The sequence below is a fragment of the Pleurotus ostreatus genome (assembly GCF_014466165.1).
Source record: "Pleurotus ostreatus strain PC9 chromosome Unknown scaffold_4, whole genome shotgun sequence".
NCBI lineage: Eukaryota > Fungi > Basidiomycota > Agaricomycetes > Agaricales > Pleurotaceae > Pleurotus > Pleurotus ostreatus.
Genome location: NW_023503159.1, coordinates 562,118 through 574,521, shown reverse-complemented (window position 1 = coordinate 574,521; position 12,404 = coordinate 562,118). Strand labels below are relative to the sequence as shown.

At 51.6% G+C, this 12,404-nt stretch overlaps 6 protein-coding genes and 1 non-coding gene across 7 annotated transcripts; 4 read left to right on the top strand and 3 right to left on the bottom strand.

Moving 5' to 3' along the window:
• Positions 1–282: 282 nt before the first annotated feature.
• PC9H_006021 (uncharacterized protein) lies at positions 283–795 on the bottom strand (the record flags this gene model as incomplete). The annotated part of the gene is made up of 4 exons (XM_036775575.1): positions 283–337; positions 391–405; positions 474–647; positions 788–795. 4 exons carry the CDS (start codon positions 793–795, stop codon positions 283–285), a joined length of 252 nt encoding a protein of 83 aa, XP_036631594.1.
• Positions 796–944: 149 nt separating this feature from the next.
• Positions 945–1,023, bottom strand: PC9H_006020. The gene has a single exon. It is a non-coding gene; the product is annotated as a tRNA-Gly (tRNA).
• Positions 1,024–1,236: 213 nt separating this feature from the next.
• On the top strand, positions 1,237–2,918 carry PC9H_006019 (uncharacterized protein; the record flags this gene model as incomplete). The annotated part of the gene is made up of 8 exons (XM_036775574.1): positions 1,237–1,381; positions 1,441–1,649; positions 1,705–1,775; positions 1,867–2,094; positions 2,151–2,166; positions 2,228–2,391; positions 2,451–2,511; positions 2,562–2,918. 8 exons carry the CDS (start codon positions 1,237–1,239, stop codon positions 2,916–2,918), a joined length of 1,251 nt encoding a protein of 416 aa, XP_036631593.1.
• A 1,257-nt stretch (positions 2,919–4,175) lies between these two features.
• Positions 4,176–4,664, bottom strand: PC9H_006018 (uncharacterized protein; the record flags this gene model as incomplete). The annotated part of the gene is made up of 2 exons (XM_036775573.1): positions 4,176–4,377; positions 4,432–4,664. 2 exons carry the CDS (start codon positions 4,662–4,664, stop codon positions 4,176–4,178), a joined length of 435 nt encoding a protein of 144 aa, XP_036631592.1.
• Positions 4,665–5,161: 497 nt separating this feature from the next.
• PC9H_006017 (uncharacterized protein) lies at positions 5,162–7,340 on the top strand (the record flags this gene model as incomplete). Its single annotated transcript, XM_036775572.1, has 3 exons — positions 5,162–5,598; positions 5,652–7,254; positions 7,311–7,340. The coding sequence occupies 3 exons, from the start codon at positions 5,162–5,164 to the stop codon at positions 7,338–7,340; spliced, it is 2,070 nt and encodes a 689-aa protein (XP_036631591.1).
• A 559-nt stretch (positions 7,341–7,899) lies between these two features.
• On the top strand, positions 7,900–8,949 carry HEM13 (Coproporphyrinogen-III oxidase; the record flags this gene model as incomplete). The annotated part of the gene is made up of 1 exon (XM_036775571.1): positions 7,900–8,949. The coding sequence occupies one exon, from the start codon at positions 7,900–7,902 to the stop codon at positions 8,947–8,949; it is 1,050 nt and encodes a 349-aa protein (XP_036631590.1).
• A 368-nt stretch (positions 8,950–9,317) lies between these two features.
• On the top strand, positions 9,318–11,684 carry PC9H_006015 (uncharacterized protein; the record flags this gene model as incomplete). The annotated part of the gene is made up of 14 exons (XM_036775570.1): positions 9,318–9,435; positions 9,515–9,559; positions 9,615–9,722; positions 9,771–9,912; positions 9,967–10,025; positions 10,083–10,121; positions 10,179–10,297; positions 10,354–10,452; positions 10,513–10,590; positions 10,643–10,675; positions 10,721–10,834; positions 10,884–10,940; positions 10,994–11,270; positions 11,320–11,684. The coding sequence occupies 14 exons, from the start codon at positions 9,318–9,320 to the stop codon at positions 11,682–11,684; spliced, it is 1,653 nt and encodes a 550-aa protein (XP_036631589.1).
• Between the last annotated feature and the right edge of the window lie 720 nt (positions 11,685–12,404).

Sequence of the window (12,404 nt, the reverse complement as noted above, 5' to 3'; positions counted from 1 at the left end):
CAGTCGTTGAAGGACTGTAGCCGACGTTTACCGACGGCTTCTATACCTGGGAGACCCGTATTAAGAGTCGGGAACAAGGTTTCCTAGCTAGCATGGCTCAAGGAGACCACTCTTGAAGTATGAAGATAAACACGATTCAGCATGCCAATTTCGCAATACCGGGATTCATGCATCTAGATCAACAAACAATAGGATGCGTAGATCATGTCGAAAGAATGCTTGAATTGGTCTACAAGTGGATGTAGGTGATGAAGGCACAAAGCCACCTCGTTTCCGGTAGGTCTAGTGTTTTGCTTCCTTCTCTGCTTCCGCAATATATTTCCTGATGCTGTCCACCCTATTAAGTCAGTACGTCGAAGATTCGTGCAGGAACAAGGGGGGTAGACGCACAATTGCTCTTCCTCGCTATTCATACGAGTTAAACGACTAGAGTTGAGCAAAGTTGTATTTCAGGGAGGCTGAACGAAACGTACCTCGAGCCAGCATTTATAGGCACGGCTTCCTTTACTGTCTCAATGATTGACTTGCCCGGGGCGGGTATAGGCTCGGCCTTCTTTCCACCAGTAAAGAGAGACGCGACGCCGATGGTGGAGAAGATGGTACCAAGCGCAAGGTACTCCGACTTGATGGCGCGGCCGAGGATGACGCTGAAAGCACGCAAGGTAGGGATATCGCGATTTTTATGCGGTTATAACCAAGCAACAATGCGAGTAGGATAGCACGAGGAGATGAGAGCAAGAGTCCAGGTCAGAAGGCGGTCAACAGCAGGATGCAGAGTGGCACTCACTAAGACATTTTGACGGGAATAGGAAAGGGCACAAGTGTTGCTGGTTGAAGTGGATGAGCTCAAGACGGAGAAGAGCGGAGGAGCGCGTTATGAGCGTGGGAAATGAGTACTGATCGTGTGAAATTTCAGGTTCACTGACAAAAAAATAATTCGATCATACATCGAACGGGAGTCGAACCCGTGCCGCTTGCTCACAGCAATGGAAGGCAAGCATGATACCGTTTCACCATCGATGTTACGTCTATTTGAATCTGCGTTTTCAGATATACCAATTCGCTCTATGGAAAGAACTTGCAAGCGTGAACTGATCGGTGGCGTCGGCCTCGTGGAGAGCTCGGGGAGGCGAGGAGCGATTGCTGCTATATGATGCAAGATGTTCCCCAAATGCTGTTGCGCAGTGCTAACTCAACAGTATCCTTTTCCCCTCTGCCCCCCTCACCCCGGCGACAATGTTCGGCTTTCTGCTGTCGTTGACCGTAGCCACGATCACTGGTCCGACTTCAGTCGTTTCCTATGATTTGGTGCGAGACTACTCGGGGCAGACCTTTTTCGACGGCTGGGATTTCTTTGGGTCTTGGGACAATTTGACCTTGGGTACGTCCCTGGTGTTCATTCTCTCGGTCCTTGAATTGACAACTGAGAATATTTGGTAGGAGACGTATGGTGGCTGAACAGGAACGACGCGTTCACGCAGGGGCTGGTATACATCAACGACGCCCAGCGCGCCGTGCTCAAAGTCGACAATGTCAGCGACGTACCTTTCAACGAGAAGCGTGCTTCTATCCGGATCACGACCCAAGAAGCTTACGGCGTCGGAAGCCTGTGGATTCTAGATGCAGTTCATTTACCATTCGGATGCTCGGTCGGTGATCTCTCGAGGCCATTGTCATCAAATTGCACGCACTGACGCAGAGCAGGTTTGGCCCGCCTTCTGGACGAAGGGGACGGGAGAGTGGCCTGACACAGGTCAATCATCATCACTTCTATGGTCCGCGCAGCCTTCACTGACGAGGATGCAGGTGAAATCGAGTGCGTGTTTCTTCCCTTGGGGATCGCGACCTTCTCTGACCTTCACATAGCATAATGGAAGGGATAAACCTGATGACCAGCAACCAAATGGCGTTGCATACACTGCCTGGCTGCACGCACACCACGCCCCCGAACCAAATGGGCATCACCCGCGAGAACGATTGCTCGGAACCCTCGGGCTGCGTGGTTGCAGAAACGTCGCCCGGTAGCCTCGGGGCACCGTTCGCTGCGGCCGGCGGGGGCGTTTGGGCCGTGCAGTTTGATGTAGCCGGAGTATTGTGAGTAGCACTCATATCGAGTATCGACTGCATCACGCTGACGCAGTTAAGGACAGCATGTGGTTTTGGAGTGTGAGTTAGATTGTTTGCCTCGTGTTGCCCCGAGACGTCAGAACCACTCACACCAATCCAGCGCGCCAATATTCCGCCTTCCGTAATTCAAGCGACGGCGACATCGCCGATGGATGTATCCCAATGGGGCCCGCCCTCCGCTAGCTATCCCTCGACGTCATGCAACATCACCCAGTTCTTCAGCGCCCAGAACATCGTCCTAGATATCACGCTGTGCGGTAGCTGGTAAGCCTTCGTGCTTCATCATCCTTCTTAGACCCCGTCCAACACGCCGTGTGATGTAGGGCAGGCCTTCCGGAGCAGTATACACCTGCATGTGGCAGTTCAGGCCCTACAGGAATATGTGTAAGAGCTCCTGTATGTCCGTGCATGCACGAGCGCTGATATACACTTAGTACAACGACAACGTCGTTGGCCCCGGTGCCCGCTTTGACGACGCATTCTTCGAAATAAACTACCTACGTGCATACACAACTGGAGGCGTCGCTCCAACGCCTAGTGCCGCCCCCACTGCCATTGGCACGGCTCTCATTGTAGATGGGGCGGCTACTATCACTGCCACTACCAATGTCCAGTTGACGCCCACCCCAGTCTCCCGTCCAAACGGTGGAGTGCCTGCAGACGATGGCGAACCCGCAGGAGAAGTCCCTAATACCTCATTAGCACAACCATTACAAATCCCAAGGATATCAGTGCTCGCATCCCTTGCGGCCCTATTGCTTATTGCACTTCCTTCAGTCACGATTGTATGATCCTCTGTATCTTTGGAGACTACGTATACATCTTGCTCCCCTTCCGACCTCCCCCTTAGACAGGTACTCTACATGATCATCGGCACTGGTTGTCTAGAGTTTCATAAGTAACTAATCGCTTGATTGTATCATTCTGACTCAGACATTGTTTTGTACCCTGCTATGTTCCAGCTAATTGCAAGCCTGCGGCATCTTCTGAGTGAACCTTCCTGCTTGCTATTTCAGACTTCTTTTTCTTAAAATCATGAAAACATCGATTGACACAAGTTAGACTAAAACCAAGCAAAGTAGTGTTTAGATATACATCAGTAAAAGGGCACAGCGGGTTCGATGACACCTAACAATATATACCAACACGTATCTGAGGGCAAGTCTAATCAGTGCTCGGCGTTCTCAGAGCGAAAGGAGGAAAAGCCAGCCAGTAAAATCAGATACCGTTGTAGAAAAAGTATACTCATCGGTGCCACGGTCATTTCGACCAATGGCAACGTCGTACAGTGTGAATATAAGAGTCATCATATACCGTAACTGGAAACGAACAAGAGGGCAAAGAATAGGGACAAACGGACTCACTCGTCTAGATGTTCACGGAAATGTGGGCCCGAGAGAGAGGGAACTAAGAGAGAAGGTAAGTACGCTGAGCATCCAATATGAGAAGGCAAGGAGGAATAATAGATAGGCTCAGATACCGTTGTAGAGGAGTATACCCATGGATATTATGGTCGTACAGTGTGAATAAAAGTGACATCGTCGCCGACCACTAGGAGAGGATTGACTCACATCAAGCAACGAGTTCGCATTTGGCCTGTGGCCTGGCACAACGAGCCCCGAACGTAGCTACCAGACACGCAACATGAATCTATGGAATGATGGATCAGTATTTGATAGGAAGTCAAAGCAAGGCAAAGGAATAAGGCATAGTTCAGATACCGTTGTAGAAAAGTATAACTCATTTGATCGTCTATGCCTCTCGAGGTCATTGACAATATCGTACAACAAAAGACTTGACATCATAAGAACGAAGCAAATAATAGTACACACCTCAAAGGCGCTATATGATTCGATGACTTGGATTTCAACGCGTTGAGGGCACGCAGCGGATATTGCGAGAACGATATGCATTGAGAACAAGGTCCATAGCGGGAAAACATCAATATCCATTATGGAATCCCTACGAAAGTCAGTATCGCCTAGGGGAAACATCAAAAAACGCGGGCGCACCTATAGTATATCCCGTACAATCCGATAAGAAGGTAGCTAACGAGTGGTTTGAGGTTTCTTGAGTTTCCGAGACTTCGAGCGACGCTTCTTCCTCCCCTTCCCTTTGTCCTTTAACTCGATGTCTTTCGATGTCGGCGTCGGCGTGGGGTAAGTACCTCGTAGCCGTATTCGACCATCTTTCAACGTTTCTGTGATGATGGGGCTCGCCGCGGGTCTAAACTTGTATTCTTTCGAATATCTGCGCCCCAAGATCAACGAGATTTCAACAAAAAGGAAGAACTGGCCTACGGACCTCTGTGCGTATACTATCTCAGGCTCCTTTTGTTGCCCGAGGCCGAACAATTTAGCAACCAGGAACCAGAACAGAAAGCCAGTAAATACGAAAAAGATGGTACGCTTCAGCGGAGAGGGAGGGGGAGAAGGCCTGCGCGACGCTTTGCGTTTCTGCTCAACAGAAACGCTTTCACTGTTTGTCACCACATTGGTATCGCCTTCTGCTAGCTTCGTATCCTGTTCGCTCTCCATAAAGCGTGGTTGGTAGTCGAGGAAAGAAAAAAATACACCAAGCTAGGCCTAAATAGGTTGATTTGGGCGCCAGTCATCCACGTGAGCTAAGATCTAGGGCGCTTATACGAATGCCTCCCTCACCTCGTCTGGTCATCCTGTATTTGCAAGTCAAGGGCTGTGCTGGGCTGAATCTTGTTATCAACCGAGTTCACGCCTTTGAACTTCGTCGCAGGCCGCAGCTGGACAGCCTTCTCGAATGTTCGCCCACTGATTTCACAAGAAAACTGACTCGTTACGTGCGTAGTAGCCTCAGCCTTTTTGTTTCCGTTCCCTTTGACAAAAAGCCTCCGCTAGGCCCTGTATATCCAGAGCCAGTTGTTGGATCCACAATCCTGATATCCTTGTTCACGGCACTCGGGCAGTGTCGCTTTGATTGTGGTGAGGGTACCGTACTTGATCTGAACTGGATTGCTTATAACGAACTACCATCTTTACCACACAACTACTTTTTCGACATGGCCCACTCTCATCTTTGCAAGCTTGCTACTGCGAATAATATCATCATGTCGCGGTTCGATCACACCAGCTACTATCAATCGAACCTTGCCGCTTCACATAACGCATATCCATCCGGTTGGCAACCACCATTCCAAGGACCTCCCCCCATCCCAGCGGGCGCGAACATCAACCCCCAGGTATGGAATACTGGACAATGGATGTTCAATCCAGCGTATCAGCATCGCCAGCCCTCTCAGATCCCAAACCAGACAGCATGGATGGCAGGTCACCAGTGGTCGGCCCACGCCGCAGCGCACGGACAGGCTGTTGCCCAAGCCCAAGCTCAAGGACAATCACACAACCCTTACAAAAAACCTATACGTCCCCCGAGTGCTGAATATCTTAGTCAGAAGTTGGTGGATAATCCATTGGGTCTATCTGACATGACACCAAGGTGCGTTTATGTATTATGCGGAAAGAGTTAGAGGCTTAATCCTCGGCGTACAGGGAAGAACTCTACGGGACTGCCACCGATGGCGCGCAGCCCCACACCCCATGGATCTGGAATCCAAGAGGCTTGGTTGAGACGAAGGAAGAGGAAGGTATCATAACTGCCGATTACAGAGATTCCAACGGGCGTCGCATCGCACAGGAGTCTCGAGGCCTTGCGCCATCCCGACAAGGTTCCATAAACGGCAGAAACGGGTCTGATACGGCACGGTCCGCGTCTCCAGCGGCAATGAGACACTCGACAGATCCGTCGGTCTCTGGTCCTACTCATCGACGGCACGAATCAGCGACTCCTGCCAGACATCAGTCTGAACCGCCCCAAATATACGCAAGTGCGAACGGTCATAGCCTCACGCCGCAGCGACGTGGGTCCTCACAAGAGCGAGCACCATCGCATGCAGACCGAATCAGGGATGAACCGCAGCGGCGGAACTCTGATGCCGGGATATCCAGCCGTAACCAGCCGCTATATCACGAAAGTTTCACGTCGCATACAGAGCTGAAGCCCACTTTCCCCTCCTCCATTGTTCGGACTCCAGGGCATTACAGTCATCCGCCATCGCGAAGCAATTCTACCCCAATCTATTCCAACAATCCGTACGCGAGTGCGACGGGGGTTGCACAAGCCGCGCAACTTGCTGCTCAAATAGAACGCATGACCCTAGGAGGCTCAGGCAGGCCAGGAGGTGCGGAATTATCGCGTCATTCGTCATTGCCTACCTCAGCGTATGGGTCTTCGACGCAAACGTCGCATCACGCATCCTCCTCCTCCTCAACATCACTCTCTGATGTCAACGCGCTCTCCGACGAGCCTACAGCTATGCTCAGCCCTCTCATGCTCGGCACCACGCCCAAGCCCAGCTCCCGCAGCCTAGGTCGCACTTCGTCCATCCCGGGCGGATCAGGTTCATCCAGTCTAAGCTCAATACCGGAAACATCTTCACCTTTGAATCCTAACATATATTCTAGTACTAGCGGGCGAAATAGTGCATCCAGCAGTACCACCCATTCTCCCATTCGACAGTCACCAAGTAGTCGTCAGTCGTCAGGGTCCAGACGTACATCGCCAGCCCCAACCCCTCCGCAGCGTTCACCAAGTGATCCTCAATTCAGCTATCAAGCATACTCTCAGCCATCCTCGAGTTACCACACTCCGTACTCGTCGACTTCTCACCGCTCACCATCTCGGCACTCATATGTCAGCCCAAGTCATTCGCAGAACACCAGCCCTGATCATCAACCCCAATCCGCACCCCAGCAGCAGCAAACCCGACCGCCCAACCCGCTGCCAGCTCCTCCGATGGAAATTCGGCCGCCACTCTCCAATCCGTCGCCACGCAAGAAGACGCCTCCAGTTGGCTATACTCGTCGTGTGCGTAAAGGCTTCTGGAACAGACGTGGGGACCATCTCACTCGAAGCGGCTGCATCGTCTACGCCCCTGCGGGCAGGACGTCTCCTGACGAATTGCGCGGCTACCCCGATCAGTACGAAGGTTACCGCGATGAGTTCGGCACCTTTGCCGACTACGATGGCAGCAGACCAGAGCTCCCCGAGTCTTTGCCTTATCATGGAAAGCCACCCTCGAGACCGTATGACTCGGTAGGTCCCCCGTTGATGTCCCACATATGATTTTATACTAATGCGATTTCTGCTAGTTTATCGAGTACGACTATCAGTATCAATAATATCCTGTGCTTAATGTTTTTGACTTGTTGTTGCAACCTTTGTTTAAATTCCGTGCCGTCTACTTGTTATTCCCCTCCGCTAGTTTTGTTGGAATGCTTAATATTTATACCCCGTTCGCTGCTGTTCCCACACATGAGATCTGCAGGTAAGCACCATCGTGCTTTTCTTATCCAGCCCCATGGTGCATCCATTACCTTGTTTGAAAACCAGGTTCCACGACGTAGAAGAATGCAAGACTGAAATCCGCCTATCATCAAGTAGCCCAGTCGTCATCTAGAATGTTGTAACATCGAAGTACTTACCAAGAAGTACTTACCAATAATTTCAATTTGAACTTGAGCTTGACTCCTCGCGTCTCCAACAATTCAAAGTAAAGGCACCGTAGTTAGCGGATACCTAGCGTTAACGTGAAAATGGGCTGAATCTGCGGATTAGTATGACCCAGAATTGCCTCGACCGGTTAGATCGCGTTCTGCTCATTCCCGACCGCTCCATCTCACAGAGTGAAAAACTACAAATACCCGCATTTCGGATCCTCACAGCTACCTAATTACCACCATGACTTCGACGAAACCTATGCGCCAGCGCGTCGAGGAGTATATCAGGGCTCTACAAGAGGAGATCGTAGGCGCTTTCGAAGCTCTCGACCCCAACGCACCCAAATTCAAGCGCGATTCATGGATCCGCGCTCAGGGGGGCTCGGGGCAGTCCTGTGTCTTCGCCGTACCCCCCTCAGTCGAAGCAGCTACTGCGAAGAATACAATTCTGGAGAAAGCAGGCGTGAATATCTCGATCGTTCACGGAATGCTCCCTCCCCCTGCGATAAAGCAGATGCGCGCGGATCATGCGAGTTTACCTCTACCAGAAGATGTGAAAGGCGCTAGCTTGCCGTTCTTCGCCGCTGGCCTCAGTCTCGTGGTCCACCCGCGCAACCCGCATGCCCCCACCGTTCATCTGAACTACCGATACTTCGAAATAACGGAGCCCACTGATGCATCGGAGACCCCCAAAGTGCTCGCTTGGTGGTTCGGCGGGGGATCCGATCTGACGCCGTCGTATCTGTACGAGGACGATGCCGTGCACTTCCACAAAACGCTGAAGGAGGCCAGTGATAAGCATGGAACGGCGCTGTTCCCCGCATTCAAGAAATGGTGCGATGAGTATTTCTACATCACGCACCGAGGGGAGACGCGTGGCGTAGGAGGTATCTTCTTCGACGATCTCAGCGAGGGACCCCATGCACGCCTCCCCTCGTCTTCCGACGGCGCCCGCCCTGCCACCGCCGACACGATCTTCGAACTCATTAAATCGCTTGGGTCCGCGTTTGTCCCGTCTTATCTCCCCATCCTCGCGCGACGACATGCAATACCGTACACCGCCGAGGAACGCAGGTGGCAGCTCCTACGAAGAGGCAGATACGTCGAGTTTAATTTGGTGTATGATCGGGGGACAAAGTTCGGGCTGATGACACCAGGGGCAAGGATTGAGAGTATATTGATGAGTCTCCCCGAAGAGGCACGATGGGAGTATATGAGCGACATGGGGGAAGCTGGCACTCGCGAAGGGGACCTAATGGAAGTCCTGAGGACGCCGAGAGACTGGATTTAAACATATCATAAAGTCTTACTACCCCATTTCAGTCCATATGACAGCTAACTGCAAAATCGCAGACATTCCCTGGAAAAAATGAGATGTTTGAAAGATGTATGAGTCAGCATACCAAAATAGTAGTTTCGTGATGGCCGCCTTGCCGCACGCAGACTTGGTTTCGCCGGGTGCCGACGCTGCAAGGTTCGATGACTGCGAGTAGACAGCCGGACATAGGGAGGTTGGCCAGATGGTGCTTATGGACGTTGGTTGTGTCGAGAACTGGGTCGCCTCAGAGGGTCCCGCACGGCTAGATCGGCCATCACAAAATTTCCGTGTTTGGTATGCCGACGACCTTTGCGGATTTCCATCCCAGTAAACCTCAAACCATGATGTTCCAGCTCTGGTACTTGCTTTGCAATGTCATAGTGTCTGCATCTGCAATTTCATGGCCTGGTCGCTCGACTCAAGGTGTTTCTGCGGTACGGCCGTCGGTCAATGACCCAGGTACGCATATACAAGGTTTTATGGACATTGTGCAGCAATGCATCACCCCCCGTGCACGTTGATCATGTCTCAAATCTAGCACTCGTGGAGTTGGGAGAAGACGAGATCTGGATTTCTGCTCAGGGTATCTCGCTACGCGCTGATATGTATCAAGACTAGCTGAAATCTCCTTCACGCAGAGATCTCGGACGGTCGCGCTGGAAAGTCGGACTGCTTTCGACGCGCCACAGGACTAATTCGCGCGTCTTGCTCACAGTTGGACATGGTAGAGGACGAACGCGTCAAAGGTCTGTCCTTTTTGACATTACGCGTCTCTCGGGTTGACTCTCGGCTAGCCGCGATAATGATGACCTTGTGCGAGTTATCGACAGCGCGGCATCATTCTCTGCCTATGGAGTGCTCTGCTTTCGCTCCCACCCAAGACTTGGGACATTTTACGGGGAAACACCGTGAGCAATCTCAAGGCAGCTGCGTGGAGTCAGTTTTTCTACCCTATGACTTCCTCGAGGGTCTAACTTTCCATATGTAAAGTGCACTTTCGCGGAGTGCGCAATCCTGGTCCAGTTACTCGGGATATCTTCGCGACGTCCGTGCGTGTTACCCTTGTGGTTCATATCATCGGAGGTTGGACTTTACACTGTCTCTAGCTCAACTCTGTTCTACATTTTCAAAATGGAACGACATCGGTGCGTATTTGCCATCGCAAGAACGGTGCCTAGCTGAATGTCGCTTTCCATGGGTAGACCTGGCCCGAGAAATATACAGAAATGCAACACTGCTGAAGATCAAGCTGATACGGTCCCTGAACACCCGCGAAGAGAAACTACAATCGTATATGCGCTTATGGGACGAGAACCTGAAGGTTATCGTTCCGGATTCATTACCGGACTTTCCGTTTATAACCTGCTTTACAAACAGGAAATGCGTAACCTTCAGGCGTACGGCGAGGATATGCTACGGAAGGTCACTGCAAACTCACACGAATCTATCGAGACTCTCAAAGGATCGTACGACGCGGTAGGTGCAATTCCGACGATTTGTTTGTGTGTACGGTCGAGGACGGGTTTCACGTTGTAGTCGTTGAGCAGTATCATGGTCACGGCGGGCGATGCACAGCAACGCATGGAAGCGGCATTCACTAATGCTATCGATAGGGTGAGTTCGTGGACCCTCGTATTTTGACTTCCACTGATCTCATCCACCGCAGTTGACACCAATCTTTGATGACATGTCGAAGAGAGTGAGTCGCCGACCATAGTTCTTGGCCCTACTGAATTCGTTGCAGCAAATCGGCTTCCTTGAACGCCTTTCCCCTTTACTCGAAGAGGCCCTTACAAATAAACTGAATGAAGTTTACGCTGTGGTGCACGCACGCCATCTACAGTTGGATTCAATTACTGTAAGTGCCATGGCGATTGCCCCCGACTAAACGACTTTCCTTTTCTTAGAACGGGACCATTCGCCGTTGGCTCGAGCTTCAAAGTAGCTTCTCGACAACGCAACAGGTAGGTTAGGACCATCCTCTTGCGTAACCATTACTTAGATCCCATCTCCCGAGACTGTTTCCCAAGCATCCCAAGCTGCCGACAGCATAATCAAGAAAATCTCAGTCTCTAGTGAACAGATGGATACGATTCGACAGCAGCAGACCCGGACCGTCCATTCAGCTGCTCTCTTGGCTGACTCCATCCAAAACCTCAGCCAAGCGGCAACCTCAAGCTTGAACATCATAAACGAAACGGCCACGCAAATCAAACTGGAACTCAATCAACCCGTCTATCATTTTTCTGGAGTTTGGTGGATGGGGAGGCGGGTCGCTGAGATGCTTTTCCGAGGTGAAGCACCTGCACCCGATCCCCCAACGCAATGCTGATCAGACGCTAGTAGATCCTAGTGCCCTTGAATGCCTCTTCGACAACCCGACGATTCGATTGGTCTACAATCTTGGCTGGTTTGTGTGCTACTTCATCAAGTCCGGCGCAATATTCGCAGCGGTCCGTTGCCTTTCATCCGTTCTTGCCTCATCTTGCTCCACTCCTCAGCTAACGCCCCCGCTTCGTTCAGAGCGTGGTGATCGCCGTTTTCTTTCGCAAAGCAAACACCAGCGAAGCTCAGTGCGTGCATACCTTTTCGTCGGTGTTTTTGTGCTCACCGTAGAGTCTACTACACTCGAGCAGGCAACAAGAGACTCGAGCCCCGCTTGCTGTGCCGACAAGGACGGACGCTTCGATTTCCCTGTTGGCTCCTAACGCACGTCGGCCCTGGTCTTCTTCGAACTTGCGTCGCTGGCCTCCTCTCCGACTCTCGCGTATTCCGGATCGACTGTGCCATTCTACATGATTCTCAGGCTACTGCTATCTTTTCTGTATTTCCTCTGCTCTTTGCCCCCCCTCGGACTCACTCCCTCGGACTCACTTCCCAAGCTGTCTTCGCTGAGGTAAACACACACCTGGCCACCCGATACCTACTGGAACCGTGTTTATTAGTTTAGTCCCAAATATCGCTTGTGGTCCTCAAGGCTGGAATATATTGTATTGCTAGTGGAATGGGGTAGATGAGACATACGCGTTCTTGGTCGTAATTCCTACTCGTCGGCGACTAGAGATGTAACCGCAGGTATCTCCTTTTCTTCTGAGGGCTCCAACCTACGATCGTCGTTGAAAGCTGAGCGCTGAGCTCTGAGGCCTGAGGTGGGAGTGGGCCCAGATGGACAGGGGGTGAGTAATTGTTATTAACTGGTGAACAAAGTGTGCCGGCGAAAAACCATAGGTAATAAGAGGTAACAGTCCCGTGGGTAGGGTAACCGCCGACAGTCACATGTTGATCACATGACAGAAGAACTCCGCAGGCGCAGCGGCACTGACTCTGAGTCCGGCGCTGCCCCGAACCCCGTTCCCAAGCCCCATCCTCTCATAAACTGCGCCGCCAGACGCACGTCGCAGTCCACGCGCATCCTTGACTCCTGTGAC